This window comes from Pistacia vera, unplaced genomic scaffold, assembly GCF_008641045.1.
Source record: "Pistacia vera cultivar Batoury unplaced genomic scaffold, PisVer_v2 Contig292, whole genome shotgun sequence".
Lineage (NCBI taxonomy): Eukaryota > Viridiplantae > Streptophyta > Magnoliopsida > Sapindales > Anacardiaceae > Pistacia > Pistacia vera.
The window spans coordinates 616110-639531 of record NW_022196104.1 but is presented as its reverse complement, the minus strand read 5'-3'; the positions used below and the strand labels follow the sequence as shown (position 1 = coordinate 639531).

Below are 23422 nucleotides of genomic sequence, written 5' to 3'. Positions count from 1 at the left end.
AAAGTGAATTAATATTAAAATTATAATTAGTTCTAAAATTGTTTTATAATAATTAAAAAAAAAAAAAAAGAGTAAAGCAGGGCATTTTTTTTAAGGGTTTTCATTTTTTTTTTAATAAATTCAATGGTTTATTAACTTTTCTCTTTTTTCAATTAAGTTGTTTTTTTATTTTACTAAATTTATTTTTTGGTTTTTTTTTATTTTTACTTTTTTTGAATGATTTTTAAAACATATTTTGTATAAATATTAGTATATGGATAGATATATCTTTTAATTTTCTCCATTAAATCTATAGATAATTAACAAAACATTATTATTTCCAAATTTACGTCATTTTCTTATAATTTATTTAAACATTATTCTCTAGTTGATAATATCCCAATTATAGATTCAGTAATATTATTATTATTTGTTATGCAGTAAGTTGTTAAGTACAGTAAAATCTCTCCACAATGATACTTTATATAGGAATAAATTCTACACAATCATAAAAAATTATATTCCCAATATGGGATAGTTATAAATAAGAATAAACTCCGTATTGTAATAAGTTATAATTTTTCTAATTCTCGTCTTAAGGAAATTTGCTTCCATATAGTAATAATTATCTGTATATTGCAAAAAAAATATGGTATATTATATTAAAGGTTTAAGATGAAATAAAATATTTATCTGAAGTTGTTTGGGACAATAATTTTTACTTTAGAATTGTTATTACATCTTTTAACTTGCGGCTACATTACTCGCTAGCATGAACATTTTCTTATTAAAGTCAAAACATTTCTAACTTTTCAAACATGTTTAAATCTTCTTGACATGAAAGTTTTTGTATTTCCGTACTTTCATCTTCATAATTATTTCCTTTCTCTTATTGTTTAATTGTAGAAATAATTTATTTTTTTGTTAAAACATACATGACTTGTTACTCATTTGGATGATTAAGGAAAACATTAATATTCATTTAATTAGTTTAGTGAAGTTGTCGAATTTGATCACTCAATTTTATAATGACTCTTTAATTTTCCTCATCCACTTCATTTGTAACTTGTAATTCATCGACATCAGGGTCTTAATTTTGTAATGCTTAAAACAATTGACAATTATCTATGGCTTCACATCAGTTGCAATGCAGCAACTGCATTTACAATTCCATCAATAACAGTTATCTTTGTTGATTTTAAAATACGATCTTTTATCCGTTTCAAAAGTAGACAATTGAAACGCTGAATTGAAACTATAATATTATTAAAATATGAATTGAAATCCTAATAAATAAGAAATTTTTTTAACTATATCTTTATTAAGTCATCACCTCTTTAGAGTAATAAAATTAGTTAGTTCCACCTTTATAACTAGAGACGTTTTACTATATATTAGCGGTTAATAAGAGAGATATGATTATCGTCCATTTCCGTACAAAATTAAATAATAGAAAAAAATATATTTTTTTTCTAGGAGAATAAAATGAATTACATTAACTTATTAGCTGTTCAATATTAAAGGGGCTCTCTCGTAGTTTCGTCGAAATTGAGGGGTACCTTAATCACCTAATCTTCTTCTGATATTAATAATATCTCTCATATTCATATAGTACAGTCTCTCTCAAACAGCACTCTTCACTCCGAAACGGAGAGTCGTAGAGAGAAATATAACTTTTACGGAGAGAACTAAAAAGAAAAAGAAAGAAAGAGTAGATTTAAAGAGAAAGAATAGAAGAGTTTCTGTCACAAAAGAATCACCATGTGCCCTACAAAGCAAAAGCACCGGATATCAACCACCGAACACGCCGCTAAATGTTCCTCCAACACAACTCCCGATTGGATCACCGAGACAATCACCGGCGGATCCCTTCGCCACGTCGACCTCCACACCGGAGTTAACGGCTGGGCTTCACCGCCCGGGGAAGTCTTCTCCCTTCGCTCCAAAAATTACTTCTCCAAAAGACAAAAATCACCTGCCGGTGATTATCTACTCTCTCCTGTCGGCATGGACTGGCTCAGGTCCAGTACCAAACTGGATAACGTACTCGCCCGCTCCGACAACCGTGTATCACACGCGCTCAGAAAAGCGCAATCTCTGGGTAAGTCATTGAAGAGCTTCATTTTCGCTGTCAATCTTCAAGTTCCAGGCAAGGACCAACACAGCGCGGTATTTTATTTCGCTACCGAGGATCCTATCCCCTCCGGTTCGTTACTTAACCGGTTTATTAACGGAGACGACGCGTTTAGGAACCAGCGGTTTAAGATCGTAAACAGGATCGTGAAAGGGCCGTGGATCGTGAAAAAGGCGGTGGGAAATTACAGTGCGTGTTTGTTAGGGAAAGCTCTGACGTGTAATTACCATAGAGGACACAACTATCTGGAGATTGACGTGGATATCGCTAGCTCGACGATCGCCAATGCGATTTTGCATCTAGCATTGGGTTACGTGACGAGCGTTACTATAGACATGGGGTTTCTGGTGGAGGCGCAAGCAGAGGATGAGTTGCCAGAGAGATTAGTTGGTGCAGTTAGGGTTTGCCAGATGGAAATGTCTTCGGCATTTGTAGTTGACGCGCCACATGTTGTAACAAATGCGCGTGGGTTGGGTCCAGCCAAGGTTAATCATCATAAATCCGGCGAATTCGACGACGACGATGGCGAAAAAAGGGATGAAAAATGTTGACATAATTTTTTCTTTAATAATTTTCTTGGGAAATTTTCTATTTTACGTTTATTTCCGGATTTTAATGTGATTCAGGCTCCCTTTTTTACGGGGATGGATGGTTGTAGATAATAAAATGGTAACCAAGTAAACAACAAATAACAATCAGCAATGTTGAAAAAACATAACAAAAATTTGTTTAAGGAAACATTAAATTCTGAAATGTCTGTTATTCTGTTCTTTGTTATTGTGTTGGGTTGCGTAATTGATTAGTGCTGTGAGGATGAGGAAGAGCCGAAAGAGAAGGGAATGTGAATCTTAATGTCCTTTTATAATTTATTAATTTTTATTTCTGTTTTCTCGATGGGGACTGACAACTGTTTAGATTTTGATGGTGGGATCAGGAGTAAAAGTATGATTCCTTTTGATTCCATGATGGTAAATTGCTGAAGAATCAAGGTTGAGATGTAATTATGGGAGAATTGATTGATTTGGTTAGATTTAGATGTTGAAAATCGAATCTTCCGTTCTGGTAAGAGATATAGAATGAATGGTTAGGAGGTGTGGTTGTGGCCTTGTGGTACCAAACTATGGCTGATGGCTCCACTCCGGGCCCTAATTGGCTCGCTGGCTGTTGTCCGTACCAGCTCTCTGTGCTCTACTCCAGATTCTTAGCTGTGAAATTCACATTCACGTGGTAGGAAAAAAAAAAAAAAAAAAAAAAAAAAAGATTTGATGATGTAGAAAATGGGATTGTTATTTTCGATGCCATTTACTACTGTAATTTAGTTTAGTTTGAGAGCCAGCAAAGCGTCCCCACTTGACCTTGAGATTCCCTTGGGCTCTTTATTTTATCTCTTTTGGCTTTATACTTAATACTAAACCGATTGGAGGAAGAGATTGAAACTTTTAACTGTCCTTAGTTGATAGGTGGTTAGACAAGAGCTATTAAAATAATGTTGTTTAATTTTTGATATAAATAAAAAGTATATTCATTAATTTTTAAATATAAAAAACACAATTTTTTTTTTTCAAATCCAATAGATCCTTTAAATTTAATAAAGATGTTCTTTATTTTTAAGAAAGAGACTTAATGGGAGAGAGAATTAATAAATAAAATATATAAAAACTTATAGTTTATTAATTAAAATTAGGATAGAGAGTAAAATTTGAGTCAAACTCACTCTCTAATGTATATTTTAAAGATAAAGAGCCTATTGAACTCTTGTTTTTATGGATAAACTCTTTATAATAAAAAGTTTAAGTCATATAAAGAGTCATTTGGAGATGCTCATGAGTTTGAGTATCTCCTTAGTTGTTAATAGGGATAGAGAGCTATTGGAACTCTTATTCGGTCTATAGTTTTAATTTTTTTTTTTTTTAACCCGAATTTAACTTAGTAATAATCTAACTTTAGTTGGACTAGAAAAAACTAATTTTTCCAATGCTACTTAGTTTTATATGCTCCGTGGTACCAACATTATTGTAAAGATTATTCTTATGGCTCTAGTAGTTTCCCGTTCTGAGAACCAGAGCTTGGTTTTGGTTTTGGTTTTGATTTTTTCATCATGTTTTAAACACCATAATTGCTTAATTTGCCTATGATTTAATAACAGTAAACATGATTTTGTCAAAGTTTAATGGCGCTTTTCACTTATACTTTTCTCTGGATTGAAGGAGAAAAAGTTGAGTTTGTCTAATGTGATACATAATTTTGATTTTAAATGTTACCTAAAAATTATCAATAACTTTTTGGTGCCAGATTTGATGGCCAGTTGGCCACAATAGATGATGTTTTTCTGTTGGTAGATGCTACAAGACTCAATAGATTTATGGATTTATGTTAGCAATTTTGGTAATTGAGAGAGATGGGCCGTCCATAACATGATTGCAAACTTTCTCGTTCAGGCATGGCTAACTCGTGGAAGAATTGCATTCATCGAATCCCATGTGTAAGTCCCATTTATTATCACTTTTATAGCTATCCATTTGTTCCCATTTTTCAAAAAAATGTTGTCATGCTGCTAATTATATATATATCAAACTTTTCCCATAAAGTTTAGGAAAACAATGCATGTCAAACTTGGAATTGGATAGCTCGACAATTGAAAACAAAAAGTTGTGCTATTATACAGGAAATCCTTGTCGGATTATAAAACATAACTCAAAAAACAATATCAAAACTCAAAAGAAACGAACAGAAGTTAATATTATTCAGTGTTGTTGTTATAAAGATTTATGATTCATTACACAAGATTCTGTTTAAGAAGAGATAATAACGGCAGAAAAGAGTGAACAATTGTTCATTATGGCCATTCAACTTGGTCGCCATTGATGCACAACTTGTAGAAATGTAATAAAAAAGAGCTTAATTGAGTTTAGTTTGATTGACTTTCAGTTCAAAAGAACTGATATGTGTTGAATGCACTAGTTTGGATTCAAATATAGACTAGTTAATTGTCTGTATGATCTAGTTTATGTACTTGTTTGTGTGTATTGTTGTGGAATTTTTTCTGCAATGGCACTGTTCATGTTGAGTGGTGGATGATTATTCCCTTGTGACGTTGGGACGTCGTGAGAAACCCCAAATTTAGTGGGGTTAAAAACTTCATTATAGATGCTAGTCGTGGTGAGGTTAGAATAACCTTATTATGACGAGAATAGCTAAAAAGGCCATATTGGTTTGCTAAGCCAATGATAACTATGACCTCAAAGAGGAAGATAAAACAAATCCTTTTAACTTTAAATATATTTAATAATATTCAAGGATGATTACAAAGCACAAAATAAGACTTTATTTATACTCTCCCAAGTGAAAAAGTAAAGCATGTCTTTCTCATGTGGGACAAAATAGAAGTCAACATAAATATAATTAATTTAATTTTTTTTCTTTTTTTTTATGCTCCCGCATTATTCTTTCGAGGTTAGAAGAGATTCGCCATTGAGTCCCATGTCTTCATCATGTTCTTTAAAAATCTTGCGATACACTTTTTTTTTTTGGAATGATAGAGCTAGAATGAAATTAATAGCATGTTGAATATCTTGCATTAGTGGCAACCCACCGACACAACATTAGAGAATTCTTGAAGTAATTGCTTGACTTTTTCAGGCAAGGCAAGATACACTTCATTTTCTTTACACAATAGTAACAAACACACCTGGTTTATTTCCCGACAAGCTTTCTCAAGACTAGATCTCGTGATAAATGCTGCAAGCTCCTCTGGTTTCTTCAAACAATTTTCTGGTCTCATAGGAGTCAATATTACCCTTACACCATCCTTTTTGAAAGAATACGTGTTCTTGTATCTATCATGAAGAGCTTGACAGTCGTACTCCATGGACGTCCCAATAATAAGTGGCAAGCATCCATCAGAATAACATCGCACCAAACTTCATCTTGATACTTATCCTCAATGGAAAATTGAACACAACAACGCTTGGACACCTTGATTTTGTTTCCTTTCCTCAACCATTGCAATTTATAAGGATGAGGATGTGCTATAATTGGAAGCTTCAATTTTTCTACCATATAATTGACAACAACATTTTCACAGCTACCCCTATCAATAATGACGTTACAAACCTTCCCTTTGGACATGCACTTTGTATGGAAAATATTGTGACGAAGCCAACTTTCATCTTCAGTCATCATAACGGTGCTAAGATTGCGACGTACCATAAGGGATTCTCCATTATCAGCATGTACTTCTTACATTCTGTCCTCATCAAGCATTTCTTCTTTGCCTATTGTATCCTCCTCAGCATGATTTTCAATAGCTTCTTCCTCCACAAGTGAAATAATTATTCGATTTAGACAATCAAAAGCAATATGCCCAAAGCCTTTGCACTTAAAACATTTTCTTGAAGCGGCATTAGAAGTGGGACTAGAACCACCCTCGTTATCGTTTCTATGAGAAAGGTTGAAGGAGTTTACTTTAGGATTTGGAACGGGTGCTAAACTTTGTTCCCCACAATTTATTGTAGTCTCCCTTTGTCTAATGGAATTTATAGTGTTCTTTCGTGCCCGCTGCTTCTCAACCTTAATCCCTAGCTAGAAAACATCAATTAGACTCCAATATGGTTGTAATTGTAAGACATATGCAATCTCTACATTAAGACTTCCTAGATAATGAGTGATAGTTTGCTCTTCCGGTTCATTGATATCACACTTCAGAAAAAGTTGCTCAAACTCTATTGTATACTTTTCTACTGACATGGTTCTTTGTCTTAAATTACGAAATTGAAGAAAAGTGTCTTGCCGATAATGTGCTGGAAGAAACTTTCATTTGAGTTCTCGGCGCATCTTCTCCCATGATCTGATATTCTGATGACCTCTTTCTCGCTGTTGTTTCAAATTCTCCCACCATATAGATGCATATTTCTTCAATTTTATTGCAACCAGTTTCACACGCTTCCCATCAGGAACATCTTGAAGCTAAAAAATTCTTTCTATAATGTGTAACCAATCAATAAAATCATCTGGTTAAAGTCTTCCCTTTAACAGCTAGCTTGATGATTCTCATGGTGCTTCTCATTTGCCTATAGCCCCTTAGGCATGGGTTCGAGTCATGGGGGAGGCGAAGAAATCCCTTAAGAGAGGGGGGGGGGGGGGGGGGGGGGGGGGGGGGGGGGGGGGGGGGGGGGGGGGGGAACACTACCTGCCACGTAGGGAGCTGTGTGAACTCCGTGGCCAGGCTAGTCAGGGTGTCAGAGCCAGGCGGTCCGTTACATCAGGAATATCTACTCAGAAGCTTGAAATCCCAAATTCACTACGTATCTCGAGATAAAGAGTCTTCCCCAAATGGATTGGTGCCCTCACCTTCACTGTTGGAGCTATTGCCGATTTCATCATCTTGATCTTGTGTGACTCCCTATCTTGTAAGTTGTTCTTGTAATTCTCTGATTTGGTTTCGTAATTCCTCAATTTCAACATCTCGAACAGTTCTTTGACGATTTTGGGGTTTTTGTGGCATTTTTTGGTAGGGGTGATGAGGTATAAAAATCAAATAATTCAAAGGAACTTAATTTAGTAGTAAGTGCTACTATGGTTCAATACGCACCAAGAAAATTCCCAAGAAAGTGGAGGGGTCACAAGCGTTTCCACTTAAAACTCACTTTCCTTAGACTCTTATTGTCTTGTTGACATAATTTTCTTAGACATGCATATGAATTAAATAGCTACTCACTGTCCTAAACCAAAGCTCTGTAAACTAATGATTAGGCAAGGAAAAAAACTTGAATAATGGCTACTTGAAAGTAAAAGTGAGAAGGAGGAAAAATACCTGAAGAAGAAACCAAATCTTTGGTACCAAGCTGACACTAGGATGTTGTGAGAAACCCCAATTTTGGCGAGGTTGAAAACCTCACTATGGATGTCAATTGTGGTGAGGTTAGAATAACCCTACTATGGCAAGAATAGCCAAAAAATGTCATTTTGGTTGGCTAAGTCAAGGATAACTATAACCTCAAAGAGAAAGAGAAAGCAAATGCTTCAACTCTAAACATATTTAATAATATTCAAAGATGATTATAAAGGACAAAGTAAGACTTTATTTATAGACTCCTAAGTGAAAAAGTAAAGTATGTCTCTCCCATGTGGTGGGACAAAACAAAACAAAAGTCAACATAAATATAATTAATTTAATTTAATTTCTTTATCCTTTTTCCTTTATGCTCCCACATTACCTTTATTACCATACACACACACATACACATAGTAAAACCTTTATATAATGATATTTTATACTCTACATATGAATAAACTCTACATTGTAATAAGTTATAATTTTTTTAATTCCCGTTTTAAGAAAAGTTGCCTTCACATAGTAATAATTATCTGTATATTACAAAAAAAATATATGATATGTTACATTAAATGTTTAAGATGAAATAAAATATTTGTCTAAAGTTGCTTGAGATAATGATTTATGTTTTAGAGTTGTTACCACATCTTTTAACTTGTGAGTAGATTACTCTCTAGCATGAACATCTTCTTGTTGAAGCCAAATATTTCTAGCTTCTCAAGTATGTTTAGAGCTTTTTGACATAAAATTTTTGTATTTCCGTACTATCATCCTCATAATTATTTCCTTTATCTTCTTGTCTAATTGTAATAATGATTTCTTCTTTCATTAAAACATACATGACCTATTGCTCATTTGGATGATTGAAAAATACATTAATATTCATTCGATTAGTGTAATGAAGTTATCGAATCTGATCACTCAATTCTACAATGACTCTTTGATTCTCCTCATCCACTTCATTTGTAACTTGTAATTCATCAACATCGAGGATCCTAACTTTGTAATGATTAAAACAATTGGCAATAGTATGTGGCTTCACATCAATTTGTTGCATAATTTTGTAATGATTAAAACAATTGGCAATAGTTTGTGGCTTTACATCAATTTGACCATACAATAACTGCATTTGTAATTCTATCAAGGATACTTATTCTTGCTTGTTTCAAGATATGATCTTTTATCCGTTTCAAAAGTAGACAATTAAAGCGTTAAATTAAAATCTTAATAGTATTAAAACATCAATTGAAATCCTAATACTGTACTACTAAAACATGAATTATAAAAAAAAAATTGTTACCACACCTCTATTAAGTTATAACATTTTCGTAGTAATAAAATTAATTAATCTCATCATTATGATTATAGAGATGTTTTACTGTATATATATATAATTTGAATATTCAACTATGGTGTAGCTTAAGCCGGAACACGATGAAACTCAGTTTGGATTTTCTCCGTTAATTGGGCACCTCAATTTGCATTTCCATTTGACAAACGATATTCTGAATATCTTGCCGTATCTAAACTAAAACAGCACCAAAGATTAACTTGTGATTTGCGTTGTACTGGGTCAAGTCTACGGCAATATGGCACCTACCCTTAAAGAAATTTCAACCTTTTGTTTTATGGCCTTCAACTGGCGCGAAATGTATAATTGCCCTAATTCTATCTATAATGTACTCTTTGTTTAGTATATTTCCCAATGTCAATCGAATTATAGTTCGCTTCCTAAATTGGTTAACGACTTGCCTAATTGTATCTTCCCGTGGACCCTGTTACTAATGCTGGTTTTGAAAACTGAAGAAGAATTCAAAGAAGTTCGTAATTTCTGTTTTGTATTATGGGGCCTTGGAGAAGAAAAAATTGGGCGGGCTTTGGATTATATGTTGACACAAAGTCTTCGGCTCTGTAGAGTTGTAAGTCTATAAATTTATGTATGATTGTTCATTAGCTTCACAAATCAGTGCCGTGTTCTTGTTTATCTATGGCCATTACCAGTCTTCTCTTCTTCTTTGCTTTACTTTTCTCTTGTTATTTGAGCAAGACATTAGTTTATGGAGCTGCGATGGTGACTTGCTCGGCTTCTACTAAAGGTATCCTATATCTTCTTCCAAAGCCAATACTTAATTCTTGCCCTATATATTTTGATCGTTCTTAAAGTTTCTCTACTGGTGCTTGCAGGAAAATTTCATGGTTTACGAATAGCTTCGAGATACGGGCCCTGTTCGCCACTGGCCCAGGAGAATTCAACTCCTGATTCAAGCCAAATTCTTCTGAAAGATGAAGTCAGAGTTCGCTCTATCAATTCCTTAACCTCTAACGTGTATACAACACTTGACCAAGATGAGCAGAAGGGGACTGGGATGCGTCTCTTTGGCGCCGCTGACATTGGAGCTGGCAATTTTGTTGTCATGGTTGGTTTTGGCACTCCAAAACAAGATTATCCATTCATTTTTGACACAGGCAGTGACGTCACTTGGATGCAATGCAAGCTATGTTCTGTGAATTGCCAACAAACTGCTTCCATTTATAATCCTGCTGAATCTTCAACTTTTTCGAATGCTACTTGTTCTTCTTCACCATCTTGTAATTATTCTATAAACTACGAGGACGGATCCTATACCGAAGGATATTATATACGCGATACCCTTACTGTAGTGCCTAATGAAGTTTTCCCCAACTTCGTTTTTGGTTGTGGCCAAAATATTAGCCATAATAAATTTGGTCGTGCTGCTGTGCTGCTTGGTCTTGGACAAAAGGGTTCTAATACTCTATTGTCGCAAAAAAACTCAAAGTTTCGTAAAACTTTCTGTTACTGTCTCCCAGCTGCTGATAGCTCCAGAGGATATCTCTGGTTCGGCCCCCAATCGCTTGAAGCTTGTCAAACAAGTAAATTCACACCTCTTGTAACTGGCCCACGTGACAGTACCTTCTATTTTGTTAATCTTATTGGTATAACGTTTGGAGAACTTAGATTGAACGTTTCTTCGTATTTTCAATCGTCCCTAACACTATACTAGACTCTGGAACTGTTATAACTCGCCTTCCTCCTTCAACCTATTCAGCTCTCAGCTCTGCATTCAGAAAATCTATGTCACAATACCCTCGTGCTGCGTTTTTGAAACCTAATTTGGACACAGGCTACAATCTTGAGAATTACCCGGATGTGAAAATACCAAGCACGGTGCTGCATTTTGAAAATTCAGTCGATGTAAATTTGGATTCAACGGCAGTAACTTGGAGAGAAAGCAACTCTCAAGTTTGCTTGGCATTTGCTGGAAGCGAAAAAGAAGATAAATTGACCATTATTGGTAATCATCAGCAAAGGAACATGAATGTACTGTATGACATCCAAAATGGAAAGGTAGGATTTAGGATGGGTGGTTGTGGCAACTGAAGGCCAACTATAATAATATTGAAGCACAAGACCAAGGAGAAAAATAAAGTAATAATTGTTATAAACTGTGTGAAAATATCTACCAAGTCTTCTTTTCTATGATGCCCAAATGTGAACAGATTTTGTACTTTCAGTGTTCTGTAAAAATCTAATGAATCTGTTAAATCCAATTGTATATCTGGTAGAACCTTTAGTTCATACAGCTTATATTCAAATTATTGCATACTTTAGTTGGCAACTGTACAAACGAAGCCTTGTTGTCTAACCCTCCAAACTCCAAAACTGAAAGTAACTAAGATATGAAGTCTACATTTATTTTTATAAAGAAAAAAAAAAAAACATATTCAGTGAAGTAATTTGAGATTGAGAAAATCTTTCGTGTAACGAATGCATATAGAACCAATTAATAAGGATGTGTATAACGTCAACACTCATAATATATACACATTTTTCGTTACCTAATTGTATGTGCATAGAAGTATTTTCATATTGTCACAATACCAAATCCGGTACAGCTGCATGCATGTTTTATAAAAATCAAAGCACGTGAATTTGAACTAAACTGAACTTGTTTGGGGGTTTGGGGAGAAAGAGAGCAGTCTCAGAGATTCCTTTAGTGGAAATTGAAACAACTTGGGATATATCATACATATGGACGCGTAAATATTAACACAGAACCTGGACCGCAGACGACCTTACATGTTCTAGAGTCTCAGAAGAGGTCTTGCCCACATGTTACTCGATGCATATAAATCCAAAAACATAAGCCACTAGTTGTTTTGGAAGTGTGACTTTACTAAAAGGATTAGGCGCCGTAGGAGTTACGAAACAGTTGCCGTTTCGAATATATTTGTAGCAGAATAGACTCATGAAGTGAAGACCTGCTGCTGTGTGTCGACTTTGGAGTCCAGGTCTTTGGCCTTTAGCTGAAGAGCAAATTTTCACTCGGCATTTTTTGGCTTTATACGGAAGATACCGATATCTCTCTCGTTCTATATAAAGAGTACTCGTCACTAAAGTAGGTTCACAAATGCTTTGAAGTAGTCACTGCAATTTGCTCATTGTGTTTCACTAGATTCATACATACAAAAATGGGTCGTTTCTTGGCTAACTTTTGCCGTCTTCTTTGCTTTTGTTTTCTATTTTTCTCTTTTGTTTCTGGAGCCAGAGAATTGGCAGATGATCGCCAACATGCTATGGAAATGAGGCCACTCATGCCTACATCCAAGAGCACTCCTTTAATTACTAACCAAGGTTTGTTTTTCTTTCTTATAATATTTGCTTATTTGATAGATCAAACACATATATCAGTGCAGTATAAAGTCATTCGTATTGGAATGTGAACATTTTTTGGTAATTGATGAAAATGTTACTAAAAAAGAAAAGGTGAACAAGAAGAAAAAGAATTTAAGTTTTATTCAAATTTATATTTTAGGAATTTGTAATTGAGAATATTTATTTTTCTTTATTTTAAGTTGTATTAGGAAAGAAGAATTGGTTTGAGATTTTACTTAGGGTTAAAATAGGAGAATGAATTAAATTAAGGAAGTTCTATTAGGATTTAAAATATGAATTTTAGTAGAAAAATAATATTTTATTCTACCTTAAATAGAGGGCTTAGACCAATTCAAGATTATGAAAGAGGGAATAAGAGAATGCGAAAATGTGAGGACACAAAAGTTTTGATGTAAGGGTACCATACTAAGAGTATTAAACATTATAGGAACAAAATGTCTACCTAAGTATTAGGTTGATGGTGTGATGTGCCTAAGTAGTAAATTGATGGTGTGATGCACTCATGTATTGTGTTCAGAAAATATTAGTGAATTTCTCTCATTTGTGGATGTAGATAAATCATATCGAACTATGTAAAATATTGGATCTCTGTTGATATTCTTCACATATTTGTTGTTATTTATTTTATTTTTTACACGAGTTTTAGCAATAACAATTCCTTTTTCAGGACCCGGCTCACAGCTTGCCCAAAACCAATCCAAAGATCGCTCTCTCGTTTCCCTCCCATTTGGAGGGCCTAAACTTTCTCTGCAGCCAATTGGCGCTGACAATTATGTTGTCACAGTTGGGTTTGGCACACCTAAACGTGATTTAACCTTAATGTTTGACACAGGCAGTGCCACCACTTGGATCCAATGCAAACCATGCATTAATTGCTATGAACTAGAGGAACCCATTTTTGATCCTTCTCAATCTTCAACTTTTTCCAATTCTTCAGAGCAGTACACCCAAAAATACCACGACAAGTCTTATGCCAGTGGATATTTTGCACACGATGCCTTAACCATGGATACTTATGAGGTTAAAGACTTTGAGTTCCTTTGTGCCCATAATACTGGTGGATTCTTTGGTGAAGTTGCCGGGCTTCTTGGCATCGGCTTAAGTGACAATTCTCTGATATCTCAAACATTCTTAAATTTTCTTCAATTGTTCTGCTACTGTCTCCCACCCACAGAAAACTCCTCTGGGTTTCTTGTTTTTGGAATTACAGCAGCAACAACTTGCCTTCCTCAATTTGGTACTCCACTTATAAGTGATCCAGATGGATACAATCGATACTTTGTCAACCTTGTTGGTATAACAATTGGAAACAAGACATTGCAAATATCTTCAAATGACGCTTCATCATTACGAAACACCATTATTGACTCTGGAACCCGCATCAGTCGCTTGCCTCCATCAGTTTATTCAGAACTTCGCTCTTCATTTAACAAGTTGATGTCAAAATATCCTGTTGCGCCAAACTCTAGCTTGTTGGACACGTGCTATAATCTTCAGGGGTACGATCAAAGCAGTATCATACCATCTATGATATTGCATTTTGATAATTCCGTGGAGTTAAATTTGGACCATAATTCTGTTGTTTTGAGTGAGACTGATTATAAAGTCTGTTTGGCTTTCGCTGAAGATACTGAAACAATTATTGGTAGCTATCAACAACGGAATGTAAATGTACTCTACGACATAGTTGATAAAACAGTGGGATTTTCTGCTGGATCTTGCGGCAACTAATGTCATATATTCATGTATAAGTAACTGAATGTAGACATCTAAGAAGCAATTGAGATGTTTCATTAATATTGCAATTAATAATTAATTAAGCAAGCTTTTTTATATCCTCAAAACCATAGATAAGTAGAACGTCTTCTATTCTTTTTAGCCTAATTTAATGTTGTACTCAACCTAGTTTCTGTGTATACGTGGGATTGTTTTAATGTCGATGTTTTTGCCAAAAAGAATTTGACATTACCATTAACCTCACACTGATGATAAGCTTGCAGATTCTCATGTTGATTACCACAACTAATCAAGCATCCGCCATGGGTGATTGATATGTTGCCATGTGAGGAAGATCGCATCATTTCAAACATATATAAAAAGCAGTGTTATTTTCAAGAGCTAAATGAGAAAATTGTTGATCTCCTTTTTATCAAATGAGCTAACACAGGTACAGAAACTTCGTAACTACAAGCCTCAAAGCCAGAGGCCTGCAGGTCATTTGGTCTTTAATACATTTTCTTTCAATTTCTCTTTTAATAATTAATGTTAGACAAACACTCTTCAGAGAAGAAAAAACAAAAAGTAAAAACGAAAATATCTTTAAACATTTTTTGCTGATTCATAGAATTATATGATGATACCATCCCATCAAGAGTTATTATGCTTGAATCAGTAATTCATGCTCTTGTGTGTGATTTTTTTATTAAGCTCGGAGAAGTTAGATTTCTACGAGGTTATAGCTTGATTCAGAATTAGTTCAGCTCAACACTTGTCCGATCCAGCATAAGCTCATCAAAGTATAGCTCGACCCAGCATAAATTAGTCGCAACCAATCCTGACAGTTATTCGACAGATCGCAAATAAGTTCAGATCTTAAATATTTTGGAAGAGATCAGATCAACAGCAATGATAGCGCGATCTTAGTGCTTAATTACGAGAATATTGGAGTTGCACTTTTATCTTCATTGTAATTCTTTTAATTTCATTATTTCCTTTGTAAGAAACTTGTATATAAAACCCTTCCAATTATGGAAGAAGGGTTCGCAAATTGTTTTAGACATATTGTTATTTCATGTAAGCTCTAAGCAATACGAGATACAGTGGACGTAAGCTCAAGATTAAACTTGCCGAACCACTTTAAAATCGGTTGTGTTCTTTGCTTTTTATGGAATAATATTACATCAACAACATTTTCTTATAAACCTTCTCTCATAAGTTTAACGTGATAGATTGCGAATTGGCACATCAGGATTGTGAGATAAAGTTGACGAGAAAAAGTTGTTGGTATAGTATTGTATTTTTTTATGCATTTACATTCATTGCTATATGTTCCGATTAGTCAATCGCATCATTTTAATGGGTGTAATTCATGTATCAACACATCCTAATTTTATTTACTATTTTTAATTGATAATGTGGTTAATGCGTCTGAAGAACTGATGAGAAAATATTCTTTTAACGAAAATATTTTTTCGTTAAAAGGGTCTGATAATATAAACCTGGACCACAGACGTTGCATGTTCTAGAGTGTCAGAAGAAGTCTCTTGTCTGGCCCATATGTTACTCCACAAACATAAGCCACCAGCTGTTTGGAAGTCTGAACTTACTAAGAGGATCAGCCGTAGGAGCTACGAAACAAATTCGGTATCGAATATATTTGTAGCAAAAATTACACTCATGCAGTGCAAGACCTGCAGCTAGCTGTTGTGTGTCGACTTTGGAGTCAAGTTCTTTGGCCTTTGCTCTTTAGTTTAACAACAAATTTCCATTCAGTAATTTGTGGCATTGTAAAGGAAATTATAGATATATTTCTCCTTCTATAAAACAGTACTTGTTCACTAAAGTGGGATCATAAATGCAGTAAAGTATTCACGGCAATTTGCTCTCATTGTGTTTCACCAGATTCATTCATTCAAACACGAGAGATTTCCTTCGTTTCTGGGCCAACTTTGGCCATCTTCTTCGCTTTTGTTTCCTATTTTTCTCTTTAGCTTATGGAGCCACAGAACTGGCAGATGATCGCAAACATGCAGTGGAAGTGAAGCGCCATTCATGCCTGCGGCATCTAAGAGCTCTCCTTTCACTAATAAAGGTTAATTTTCCATTCTTATATTATTTACTTATTTTGACACAAGACGTATATATCAATCCAATATAAAATAATTCTGACAGTTACAATTCTTTTTTCAGGACCCCGCTCACCATTTGACCTATGCCAATCCAAAGCTCGCTCTCTCTTTTTGTTCCCCAACATTAGTGATTTAATTGAAGGGGCTGAACTTTCTCTGCAGAAGAAGCCAATTGGCGATGACAATTATGTTGTCACAGTTGGCTTTGGCACACCTAAACGTGATTTAACCTTAATGTTTGACACAGGCAGTCCCACCACTTGGATCCAGTGCAAACCATGCATTCATAGCTATCAACAAAATGAACCCATTTTTGATCCTTCTCTATCTTTAACCTTTTCTAAATCTTCACGCCAATACACACAAAACTACCACGACAAGTCTTATGTCAGTGGAAATTTTGCACCTTAACCATAGCCACTGAGGTGTTTCATGACTTTGAGTTCCTTTGTGGGCATAATGTTAGTGGAACCTTTGGTGAAGTTGCCGGGGTACTTGGCATTGGCTTAAGTGATGATTCTTTCATGTCTCAAACTTTACGAAATTTTTATCTATTGTTCTGTTACTGTCTCCCATCCTCATAAACCTCAAGTGGGTTTCTTGTTTTTGGAATTGCAGCAGCAACAACAATTTGCTTTCCTCAAATATCCGTCACTTCTAAGAGATCCAGATGGATACAATCGTTACTTTATCAACCTTGTTGGTATAACAATTGGGCAAAAAAGACTGCAAATGCCTTTTTCAAATGATGGTTCATCATCGCAAATCGCCATAATAGACTGGAACTCTCGTCAGTCGCTTACCTCCATCAGTTTATTCACAACTTCGCTCTTCATTTAAGGAATTGATGTCAATATATCCTCCTGCTGAGCCAATAAAACCGATGGATACATGCTATAATCTTGAGGGTTACGATCAAATCAATATTATACCAATTGTGATCCTACATTTTGATAATGATATAGACTTACCTTTGGACCATAATTCTGTTGTTTTGGGTGAGAGTAATTCTCAAGTCTGCTTGGCTTTTGCTGAAGATACTGAAACAATTATCGGCAGTCATCAACAGCGGAATATAAAAATATTCTAAGACGTACATGATAAACAAGTGGGATTTTCTCGGGCTTCTGGTAGTAGCAGCAATTAATATCAGCGATTATCGTACAAATAACTTGATATAAAGAGCTAAGAATCAATCCAGATGTTCACTAATATTTCAATTGATCATTAATCAAGCATGCCTTCATTTAACATTGTACTCCTTGCTTCTATGTATATGAGGGCTTATTTTAATATTTGATTTTATGCCAAAAAGAATCTGACATTCATACAGATGATAAGTTTACAGATTGTGTTGATTATCACAATCAATTAATCAAGCATCTCAATATTTTATATGAATAAATTATAACTGTTAAGTGGCAAACTGTCACGTGTATTTAGTTTCTTCATAAATTAGATAAGTTAGAAAAGGGGATGATCTAGATCCAAGAAAGGTCGCAGTATGTCAAACATCAAAGCACACTTGACACTTACATTATTTTCCAGAGCTAAATTAGAAGATTGTTCTTCTACTTTTAATTGGATGAGCTGGGTTGCATGGTCAATGTGGATACTACATTTTGAAGGTAGAAGATGGGGCTAAAGACAAAATATGGAGTCTAAAAATCATTTTGACTCCACCCAATATTGTTTTTTAACATAAACTTCCTCTTTATATGGCTCAAAGGCCTAAAGATCATCTAGGCTTTGTTCCATATTTTTCTTCAATTTCTCTATCAATATTTGATGTTAGTCCCACTCACACACCGTCTAATTTATAAATACACTCATAATGCATATCGAGTCTGGGTTAAGCTTCTTTCATTACTGTTTTCTTCAATTTGTAGAAAAAATTCGCCGGAAACGTAAATATACTGAGAAGAATTCACCTTCTTAAATAATAGCTTTCAACTTAATATAGGAATTTACATTAGATGAGATGAGAGTTAATATCACTGGTAGCAGAAAGTTTAAAATCCACCATGTCTAAGGCTTGAGATTTAAAGTGTGAATTATTGGGAGCGAAAGTAGTGATCAATATGATATTATGTTGTTCTGTCACCTCAAGAATAAGTGGTTGAATTATATTTCTATTTTTTAATATGAAAATCAATCCCATAATTCACATACAGACGGGACAGTCAATTATGTGACCATTTAGTACGTGTTTAGTAAGCCTCCACAACAGCTTGATTTGATTGACGTTTCACACTAATAGAACTACTTATATAGCAATGATTAATAAAATTATTCATTATTATAGGGGACTTTGATGGTTCAAATTAATATTTAATATCACCAGAAAATACAAAATCTGAAATTAAACCACGATGAGCTCCCAGAATAAACATTAGGACATAAAAGCCAGACTTTATTCAGTAATATTTCAAATTACCTTACATAATAGGATTACATTTTCAAACATAAATTTAAAACACTCTACAGCTGGCTGTTAATTTCGATCAAGAGCTAAACTTGAAGATAAACGAATTGAGCTTAATTAGCTGCAACCTCCGGGACCAAACCCAACCTTCCCTCCAGCAACATCGTAGCGCACGTCTGTTGCTCGTTGCTGAACATTCCCTAAAATAAGAGGCTCTGTTTTATCAGTACTCGCTCTAAAAGCTAAGCACGCATAGTGTTTGTTATTCTTATTGATAATGGACAAAATTCTCTTCACATCCAGCTCCAGCTCAACCCCGCCTTTGAAGGAGATTGAAATCTTTGGTATTATAAAACTCTCAGCTGTGCTTAAATCTAAACAAATACTTTGATCTTCATCATCACTCAATGGGGTTAACTTGTTATGTTCCGAAATCTGTTTAACGAAAGAGATTTCTAGAGTTATGTACGCCTTCTGTGGCAGGTATGCAAATGTTGTTCCTGAGTCTATTATCGCACCCGATTTCATATAATCCGAACTTTTAACCGATAAGTTTTTCCCACCAACACTGATTCCGGTTACTACAATTCCGTATAACTCCTTATCCTGGGGTTTAGTGGTTAGTGGAGTGAATTTCAGAAACTTATTTTTAATTCCATTATCAGCGGTCTTACCAATGGTTATGTATCCAGGCGAGCTAGCAGATGAAGGTAGACAGTATGAGAAGTACTTGTTGAATAAAGCGGGCATTTGTGATATTATGGATACTGAACTTTGGTCGAGTCCAATTATTCCGGAAGCTCCTGATAAGTTTTTGATAGACTTATAATTTTATAATTTTATTATCCTTGCATTTAGTTTATTTGGCATGTTTAATATCTTATGGTGCCTATTTGTGATGATTTTTATGTATAAGACATTTGTGGTTAAGAGTTAGTAAAATATACTTAAAATTAGAAGGTTTCAACATTTTTACTTTTGGATGTTTTGGGTCGTTTGCAGATTTTTGATGGACTTAGAGTTGCAGTTTGGTTTCTGGATCATCTATGAAGTTAAAGTAGACATCTTAAGCTTTCCAAGTGGCACGTCCAGAGATGACTTCACTTGGGCCTCCAATTGTTGGTGTAAAGTCAGAGCTAAAAACTGAAATTGAATCTTAATTAGAGTAGGATTTCTGTTCAACCACTGGAGCTTTAAAAGGGCATAACTGGAGCTTCTGAAACTCAAATGAGACGATTCAAAAGCCCAAATTGAAGTATACATCCTGAACTACAATTCTTATGGAGGGGCCAAAGTCCAGAAAGCTCGTTGTCCTATCCAAAACTGACCTGGAATTTATGGCTTTAGCCTAGAAGCTTTAATCCTGAGCTGATTTTGATTATTTTTGTACGGCTCCTATAAAGACTTGGTCCAAGTTCAAGAGGGAGTTCAATACAAGTCTGGAGGGCTGGAAATTCATGTGTATGACTGGAATTTCACTTGCACAAATTAAGGGCAGGTTTAAAGAGAGAGAAATAAGTGTTTTCCTAAAAGGGTTTAGTTATTTGTCTTAATGTTAGGAGTTGACTTTAAAAGGGAAGCTTTTATATGTTCCTTTGAGATAGAAAATATAATTTTTAGGCTGCTAGGGTTTTGGAGGTTGGAGACAGAACGCAATTTTATTTTTCCTTTTATTTGTGCCTTTCATCTCATCATATCGGGTTAAATTCTTTAGTTCGTTCATGGAAACTCCAATCCGGTTAGCATAATTGTGAGATTTTGTTCTTAATCTTAGTTATTCTTCTATTCGTATATCGGTGTTTCTTTGTTTTATTTATTATCAGATTTAATTGATTAAAAAGGTTTGTTAATTGATTGATTTTGTGATTGATTGCTAAACTGAATTTGTAATCCGTAATTGTTATAATATTCAGTTACAGTAGTAATGGCATTGAGGGCTATTTGCAATGACGTTGTTGATTTAATATTTCATGAAAAACAAGAAGCCACCACCATTAAGTTCTTAACCAGATAACAAAAAAAATCATAGTGAGAAATTTAAATAATAAAAAAGTTTTTTGCAAATAAGAAATTGAAAATAATTAATTAAAGGAATGAAAACTCATGGGTAGATTATTTTTCTAGTATGTTCTGAAAATGATGATGATGATGTAAAGGTGAAGAGTTCAAAAAGAAAAAACAACAAATATATTTCTTTTAATTAGAGTAAAAGGTAATTGCTGAAATATTAAATTATTTACAAGGATAGCATTGAAAAATTAAATTATTAACAAAATCCGTCATTTTATTAAAATTGATGGAATTGGCAAAATCCCACCTACTAGGTGGGATTTTAAAACCCTAAAAAATGAAGGATTTTAGAGGGTAGTAGATCTTCCAAAATCCATGGACTTCAATTTATTTTTATTTTTTTTAAACCAAATGAAGGATTTTACCAAATCCATGGATTTAACAAAATCATTTATTTATAATCCCTCGATCCAAACGAGGCCTTATAAGTTTTAAGGGAGAAGTGAAGTTATAAATCCTATTATATCGAGACGAATTTGAAGATTCTCATCAAAAAATTTGAGCTCATCCCTTGCAATTACAATACACTAACATTATTTGAGCAAATTATCACTAACTGCCAGAGCTAAATTGGAAGATAAATCTTAGCTAAGCTTAATTAGTTGCAACTACCAATAGCGAACCCAAGTTTCCCATTAGCAACATCATCTATTACTCTTTGCTGAATAATCTAGATTTTCTTATGTAGAACAAATAGGATTAAACTTTGTTAGGATGGTAAGTAATATGTCAAAATATGAGATATCGTATGAAGTTTAGAGTGCTCTTGAGAAATTGCAAGCTTCCCAGTCAAAATAATGAAATCAGTTGGTGAAACTGTTGTTTTTTAAAATGTTTATGTGATAGTTTTAGGTGAATGCAGCTGGTGATTAAGGTTCATATTAATGTAATGTACTTGCATTAGTTAAGCTTGAATGGTTAAGATTGTGTTTGTAAAAATATCCTCTAGCTAGCATTACACGAAAAAGTTGATAAGAAAATAGTGAATGATGTCAAGGTGCAAGCACAGGGGACTGGTGAAAGTCTAAGGCATTACGATTTGTTTCATACATGTTTTTATCATCATACTTTGAAATGAGTACACAATATAGATGGTGTGGAGAACTTCATCGAATTGCTGGCCATTGCAAATTCATATCATAAGATATGCTCATGCAAAGACAAATACACAGAAAATCCAAAATTGTGTTTAGTTTCTGAAGAGGGGCTGGATAAGTCGCATCATATCTTTTTTTTAATACCATTAATATTCGTAATTAACCCCAGAGGAGTACTGCTAATGCATGCACAACCCACTTGATCTTTGGCTGAATGACATTTTTCCACTCTAGGTTTAGCAAAAATACTAGTTGATACCCTTAGTTTCAAAAAACATCAACGTTTCACCCGATTTTCATTTCAAACGGTAAGAATAACGATCAAATGGCATGTATGTCTTTTTCCATCACATCTTCTTCAACAGAGTATGTAAAGAGGAAAAAAGTAGTTAGTTGCAACCATGGTCGTCATCACTGTTGCAAGGCCTGACCATGGTGGTCATCATCAATGATGAGATCAAAGAAGAAGTTCTTGGTATCAATGGAGATGGATTTGACATTGTTAGAGTAAGCAAGTTTTAGCTTAGCCTGCTAAGTAAGCTTGATGACATGGCACTATATGAGTCAAAGTTAGTTATCCATGTGAAGTTGATAGGCTGTCATACAATAGTACACGTTTTTCATTAGTAAAAAATTATAGAGTTACAAAGAAGAGTTTTCTATAAGTGATCCGATCAACCTTGACGGGATTGGAATTGATATGTGCGTGTTTACGGGTAACCAACAATGAATAAAAGATAAATGCAATAAAGTAAATGACAAAGAGATTTTTAAAGTAGTTCAGCGAGTTGAACTCTTGAGCCTACGTCCACTTTTTTTGTATTTGCTATGAGAGCTTATAATGATAATCCTAGAATAATTTGCTAAGCCCATCCTCATTGTTGGAGGGGGTTTATATACAGATTTTGTATAAAAGAAAGAGCAAAAAATAAAGGGATTACAATTAAGTTTGAAATGCAACTCCGATATTTTCGCGATAGAGCGTTGTGATTGCGCAAAGATTGGTGTTGATCTGATTGTTTATGAGATATCCAGGATCTGAAGTTATCTATGAATTGGTTGAACAACTATAAGGATTGGTCGCAACTAGCTTATGAACTTATGTTGAGTCAGACAATCGATAGAGTCGGGCTGGTCTTGGGTCAAGCTACAACTCACAATTCTCCGAGCTTGAGGGAAAAATCACACACAACATTTTCTATCACTTTCTTGGCTAAATTCTCACTTTTAGTCTTGTTGTCAGAGCTATGGACAAATTGATAAATCATCAAACTAACTCGAATCAGTTCTTCTCAATAGCCAACATCACCAAAAACTTCATAACAACTCTGTAAAGTTTT

General features: G+C 34.4%; 4 protein-coding genes across 4 annotated transcripts; 3 read left to right on the top strand and 1 right to left on the bottom strand.

Moving 5' to 3' along the window:
• The first annotated feature begins 1613 nt into the window (after positions 1-1613).
• LOC116134956 (protein ENHANCED DISEASE RESISTANCE 2-like) lies at positions 1614-3023 on the top strand. Its single transcript, XM_031420631.1, has one exon. The coding sequence runs from the start codon at positions 1741-1743 to the stop codon at positions 2662-2664; it is 924 nt and encodes a 307-aa protein (XP_031276491.1). The 5' UTR covers positions 1614-1740; the 3' UTR covers positions 2665-3023.
• A 6895-nt stretch (positions 3024-9918) lies between these two features.
• On the top strand, positions 9919-11047 carry LOC116134833 (aspartyl protease family protein At5g10770-like). Its single transcript, XM_031420480.1, has 2 exons — positions 9919-10042; positions 10131-11047. The coding sequence occupies exons 1-2, from the start codon at positions 9934-9936 to the stop codon at positions 10967-10969; spliced, it is 948 nt and encodes a 315-aa protein (XP_031276340.1). The 5' UTR covers positions 9919-9933; the 3' UTR covers positions 10970-11047.
• Positions 11048-12362: 1315 nt separating this feature from the next.
• On the top strand, positions 12363-14505 carry LOC116134874 (aspartyl protease AED1-like). Its single transcript, XM_031420552.1, has 2 exons — positions 12363-12600; positions 13310-14505. The coding sequence occupies exons 1-2, from the start codon at positions 12438-12440 to the stop codon at positions 14371-14373; spliced, it is 1227 nt and encodes a 408-aa protein (XP_031276412.1). The 5' UTR covers positions 12363-12437; the 3' UTR covers positions 14374-14505.
• Positions 14506-19032: 4527 nt separating this feature from the next.
• Positions 19033-19665, bottom strand: LOC116134918 (aspartyl protease family protein At5g10770-like). The gene has a single exon (XM_031420603.1). The coding sequence runs from the start codon at positions 19663-19665 to the stop codon at positions 19033-19035; it is 633 nt and encodes a 210-aa protein (XP_031276463.1).
• Between the last annotated feature and the right edge of the window lie 3757 nt (positions 19666-23422).